The sequence below is a fragment of the Euphorbia lathyris genome, chromosome 10, assembly GCF_963576675.1.
Source record: "Euphorbia lathyris chromosome 10, ddEupLath1.1, whole genome shotgun sequence".
NCBI classification, from domain to species: Eukaryota; Viridiplantae; Streptophyta; class Magnoliopsida; order Malpighiales; family Euphorbiaceae; genus Euphorbia; species Euphorbia lathyris.
Window position 1 is genome coordinate 6,277,138 of NC_088919.1, and position 6,057 is coordinate 6,283,194.

Consider the following 6,057-nt stretch of genomic DNA (forward strand, 5'->3'; position numbering starts at 1 on the left):
AGAGAAAATGGAAGAAGAAAAAACCAATACCGAATCGAAGTGTAAGAAAAAACCAATATCAAAATGCACTTAAAATAAAACCAATACCGAACCAACTTGTAAAAAAAACTGAATCGAAAAACCAATTCAATGGGTTCAGTTCGGTAGGCAGTTTAAACCGAACCGATACATATCTACCATTTTCGAAACAAAAAAAAAACGACAACAGAAGCTCCGTTTTGCTGTCGTTTTATAGGGACGACGCATCTAATAATCCTGCGCTTGATTACACCACCCAGCAAGCATTTCATTTCCACTTCTTCTCCATTCACTCTCAAAACGCCAGAGCTTAAGCAAAGAGTTCAAATAAAGGTACGAAACTTCCTTGTAAATCTTTTCATTTTGCAATTTACATTCCTCACAATTGTTTTTTTCTCATTCTGATCAGTCGCTTTAATCATTCGTTATCCGCAATTGATTTTCAGAATTGTGTCTAGAACTTACTTTCTGATAATTGATATCGATGCTTTGAAGGTGACTGATAAAATTCCTGAGAGAGATGGTTTTCTTGTGCTGGGCTCGTCCTTCTCCTGAAGAACAGAAGAATTGTTTAATAAAGTAGATGGAAATGAAAATAATCATTCTCTATTATTTTTGTGGGAAATTGAAATTAATTTTGGTCACTTACAATTGATATATGTATTGTCTTAGGTCATCTGATTTCAATTATGACCCAAAGTATAAAGGAGCTACTGCTAAATCTGCATCTTCCCTTAAAGAAGATGATCAGCTCTCCAAAGATGGTTTCTCACTAAACCATGCCCGTGTTTTAGTCGGTTCTGGTCTTCAGGCTTTTGAAAAGGGCAAATCAGCTCTTCAAACTTGGAGGTAAGCAATGAATAACCTTCAATTTTGTTTCTAAAGCTTATTGGTACCGACATTATACAAAACTCATAGGGTCGAGCCGAGCTTTGACCGGACTCGTGATAAAACTAACGAGCTCGAGCCGAGCTTCGAGCTCTTTTCAAGTTCAAAATCATGTTCGAGTTCGATTTATTAAGGAAATAAACGAGCTCAAAATTACATTCGAGTTTCATTCATTAAGGAAATGATCTGTTCCCAAACAGCTCATTTATTTGTTCACGAGTGTTGCCCACGAGCAGCTCGTTTTCGTTAATTTTGTTCATCAATTTTGCTCGCAACTCGTGAGCAGCTCATTAATTTTGTTCATACACTTTGTTCTTTATAGGTTAATTACAATTAGATGCATTGTGGTTTCAAGGATTTGCAAATGATCTATGGTATTTTTCGTTACAAACGCAGCAATGTGGTTTGCAAAATTTCATTTTTTATTGAACTCGCCAAATTTGGCCGATAACGACCTCAAAATGAAAATTTTCAAGAATTAAAGTTGTTTAGTATCATATTTACGAGTTTTATCTTTATAAACATTAACTTTCTCTCTCGTAAAAACAACACCTAAATGAACTCAACCCTAAAAAGTCGAAGAACTAAAGTTGCTTAAAATATCATTTAACCCTTGAAAATTTTCATTTTGAGGTCGTTATAGACCGAATTTGGAAAAATCAACAAAAAATGAAAATTTTGCAAATCATAGTGTTTGTTTGTAACGAAAAATGCCACAGGTACCTATCTGCAAATCCATGAAACCACAATGCATCTATTGTAATTGACTCTTAATTATATTCATAATCAAGTTCACGAGCTTTTCATTAATTGTGTTCATATCAAATTATTAGATATAAATAATATTACTAACACAAAATTATGTAGTTTTGATTCTGAAACCTACAAATTAAAGTTTGTTCATGAACATGTTCATGAGCTTTTTGATCGAATATGTTCATGAACATCATGATCACGAACCTATAACCATACCTGCTCGTGAACTTTCGAGTACGTTTCGTCGTGCTCCAGCTCGACTCGTTTATAAATCGAGCTTCAAAATCGTGCTCAAACTCAACTCGTTTATAACTCGAGCCAAACACAGTCAAGCTTTTATCAAATTGAACGCTGAACTGCTCATGAGCGGCTCGGTTCATTTACAGTCCTAAAAAAAACTGTAACATTGGACTCCTTTTTGCAATAAAGTCCGAGCTAAATTTGGTAGTTACCCCTTTTACGTAACAGTGAATGTGCTTGACAATAGAGAGATTCTGATAATAGAAATTGATTATAGGCATTTTGGATTGAATTGGGCATATGTTGACCCCAAAACTCCGATACAAACTGGTCAAAAGTTTTGTGTTTGTGTGAAGGAGTTCCTGCCATGGGTGATGATGCCTCTTCAGGTAGTTTATGTTCAAGAAACTCAGAATAAGAAAAAGGCTATGGCTTCCTTTTGTTTTGGTGGTGGCACTCTTCAAGGTCATTTGCTGGTTAGTGTTCATTTCTCTGCTGATTATATCATTTTAGCTGGAAAATTTCGATAGTTTCGTTCTTTATACGTATTATCAATACAAAGCTTAGTATAAGAGTGTCCGAACATCATTCTTGTGCATCGATACGTATTAATCTACGCTACATAATGCATCCTTATTGTTGTTTTGCTGCGTGACCGACATGTGCATTAGTTTTCAGATTTTCAATAGCTTCCGCGCTGAATTTTGGCATATCAAGTGTCCATATCGAAATTAAAACTATTGATATTGCTCGATATATGGCTGTTGAAACAGGCGGGGGAAGAGCGATTTTCAATTGAAATGGATGAGAAGAAGCAAGTATGGTATGAGATAGTTTCGATCTCAAAGCCTGCACATATTCTGTCATTTATAGGGTATCCATATGTTCAATTCAGGCAGAAGTTTTTTGCTCATCAATCTACTAATGCAGTTTTGAAACATGTTAATGCATCCTAAAACCCCTATCATGTATCAGAATTGGATTGGATTGGATCAAATCCACAAGGTTGGGTATTTTCTAGGGTAAATTACACCCATGGGCACTGAATTTTACCCATTTTAATATTGTGGCCACTGAAATTTACACTTTTTAACTTCGGTGGTGATTCAACGCCTCAAAACGACCGTTGAAAACCTCAAAATAAAAAAATTGAAGAGTTAATGATATTCTAAGGAACTTTAATTTTTGAAAATTTTCATTTTGAGCTCATTTAGGTGTTGTTCGGTTAGTAGAGAAAGATTGAATTTTTAGAGAGAAAGAGCTCCAACAAATATGATTTTGGAAAATAAAAAAATGTGGTTTCATGGTAAGTGTCGTTCTGAACAACTTTAATTCTTAAATATTTTTCATTTTTAGGTCGTTAACTGTCATTTTGAGGAGTTAGTTAAAGTTGAGTGGCCACCAGTGGTAAAAAGTATAAAGCTCAGTGGTCAATACCGTTAAGAATTGAAGTTTAGTGGCCACAATGTAAAAATGGATGAAGTACAGTGGCCATGGGTGTAATTTACCCATTGTTTTAGTGTTCATGTGGCACCGGAATAATGACGTGGAGTGGACATTCAGCTCCTGCCAAAAGAGTTGAATGTCCACTCCACATCATCATTCCGGTGCCACATGAACACTTAAACAGGGCAAATTATTAGAAGTATCCAGTTCTCCATGACAACAAATAGAGGACATTCCATACATATTTTGACACGTGTAATATGGATCCACAAATTTTATAAGAGGCTTCACTATTTTAATTATTACGTGGAGTCACCATACACGTGTCCAAATATTAATTGGGGATCTTTCGTGTGACATGGAAGACCGGATGCTTAATATAAGAACTCCTTAAACAGCCATTATGAGCTCCTTTGATCATCCATTCCACGACATCATTCTGGTGCCACATAGATACTGAAATAGCTATTGTGGCTGGACCAAAATTTTAGTGATTTTTTTTTGTCTCATTTTATGTTTGATGCAATGACCAAATTTCAGTGATCATGGGTGTGGTATACCCAATTTCCTTGGGTTCTTTTCTGCAATTTTCAGTTTTTCTCTGTTTTTTCTAGATTTCTAGCTGCCTCTAAGAAATTACCAACAAAGAAATGACACCTGAAAAGTGGGGGAAAACAAATAGATGAGAGGTTTCCTTCTTCCTCTTCAAAGTAGATATAGTTATTCTTACTCAAAAGCAATAGAAAATCATGCACAATGGAAGTTTAGAGGCAGAAGCAAGTCTAGATTTAGAGTTAATAATTGTTTTAATATGTATGTGTTGGTCAACTGTGACAATTATTTTGAATTAATAGTATATAAATTTGTACATGTTACAAACAAAGGGTAAGAAATATAGCTATAAAAAACAATCCATTCACTCAATGCGTATAACAAAGGGTAAGAAATATAGCTATCAAAATTGATCTAGAAAAGACGTATGATAAATTGAGATAAGACTTCACCTTGGACACGTTGAAAAGCATTGGTTGCCAGAGAATTGGGTTACAATTTTGAAACCGTCTATCTCAACTTCGACTATCTGGATCACTCTAAATGGTGAGCTCACTAACGCTTTCAAGTCGACCAGATGGATCAGACAAAGGACCTTATATCCCTTTTCCTGTTTGTACTATGTATAGACAGTCTAAGACAAGTGATCAATGATCGAATACCCAATGGTGATTGGAAAGGTCTTCGTATAGCGAAAAAATTGTCTAAAACTCATTTGATGTATGGCGAAAAATAGTTTAAAACTCACTCATTTGATATTCACTGACGACCTCTTTCTATTTGCTAAAGCTGATGCAAACCAAAAAAGCATAATTAAACAATGTGTAGACTCTTTATGTGAAGTTTCGGGTCAAAACTGTGAGAGAGGTCATGGGTGCGACCTCCACATTAGATAATGCCTTTACTACCGCCTCCCGGTGCTCAGGGGACTTCATCAATAGGTGCCAAATTCTCGTTTGGGTCGGGTACTTCTTCAATTGAGATATAACTTCATCTTTCTTTTTCCTAACTGCCACCGGCCGAGGGGCTGGATGGGCACATGCCCTACTACCTGATGTAGTTCTGAGGACTAGGCTGATAGACACGACCACTCTTAGTCAGCTAGGGATGGCAACGGGTACTCTATCCGCGGATACCCGTCACTACCCGACCCTAATAGGACTACATGTACCCTGTATAAAAGGATATGGGACGGGTATGAGATCAAAACTATTACCCGTTAGGGTAATGGGACGGGTATGAGAAGACCCCTAGGGTACTCGGTACCCGTTACCCATCATAAATTTTTTATATATTAAAAAATATTGTTGTATTATAGATATAAGATGTGAGATTTGAATACTAAACCACTGTCTCTCTTTCTTTGTTTGCTATTGCCAGTAATGCCTCCTCGAGTTGTACTGGCTTTTTTACCTATAATAAATATTTACTTACTATTTATTAAATTAATTTATTATAACAAAATCTGCTACATAAATATTAATTTTTAATAAATTACCTTCAGGTAATTATCTTAACATAAATGGAATTTTCTAATTTAATAAGTAAAGTTAGTTCATTGTAATTTATATTACAGAATTTAAATTAATTTGTAAAAGTATATATCATGACCGTGGTTGTTATTTTTTGTGTTTTAATTGATTTGAACCAGTAATTTTTTTTCTATTTTTTGTTTTTTAATTGTTTTAATTGACCGTAGTATATGAAATTTTTTATATTATTCTCCCTTTCATTATAAAATAATATCTTCAAATTAATATTAAAAATGGTTATGAATTTTAATAATTTATTCAAAATCTCTAGACAAAAAATCATATTTACAAATTTCCTAACTTCTATTATAATTCTTTATAACTTCACTTTTATTTTATTTTATATTTTTTATATTAAAGTTTTATAGTTACATTAAAAACTAATTGATTCTAATAAATCAATTAGTACATAATACATTAATAAATTAAAATTGAGTTATGAAAACAAATGAAAAAACAAATATTTTATCATTAGATAATATTATTAAGAATATTTTGAAATTTTAATATTATTATTTTTTTTATAAAAATACTGAAATTTCATTAGATTATAAAAACACAACATGAAAATAATATAGAGTAAAAATAACTATTAAAAAAACCGCTGTCCCAATACTACTCGTTA

At 33.7% G+C, this 6,057-nt stretch overlaps 1 protein-coding gene across 1 annotated transcript; it reads left to right on the forward strand.

Moving 5' to 3' along the window:
- The first annotated feature begins 275 nt into the window (after nucleotides 1-275).
- LOC136208434 (UPF0548 protein At2g17695) lies at nucleotides 276-3,945 on the forward strand. Its single transcript, XM_065999301.1, has 5 exons — nucleotides 276-351; nucleotides 514-597; nucleotides 691-867; nucleotides 2,180-2,378; nucleotides 2,676-3,945. The coding sequence occupies exons 2-5, from the start codon at nucleotides 539-541 to the stop codon at nucleotides 2,856-2,858; spliced, it is 618 nt and encodes a 205-aa protein (XP_065855373.1). The 5' UTR covers nucleotides 276-351; nucleotides 514-538; the 3' UTR covers nucleotides 2,859-3,945.
- The last annotated feature ends 2,112 nt before the right edge of the window (nucleotides 3,946-6,057 follow it).

Coding starts and splice junctions, on each gene's coding strand:
- LOC136208434 (XM_065999301.1), top strand. CDS start 539: ATGGTTTTCTTGTGCTGGGCTCGTCCTTCTCCTGAAGAACAGAAGAAT. Junction 598..690: donor CAGAAGAATTGTTTAATAAA/GTAGATGGAAAT, acceptor GTATTGTCTTAG/GTCATCTGATTTCAATTATG. Junction 868..2,179: donor TCAGCTCTTCAAACTTGGAG/GTAAGCAATGAA, acceptor AATTGATTATAG/GCATTTTGGATTGAATTGGG.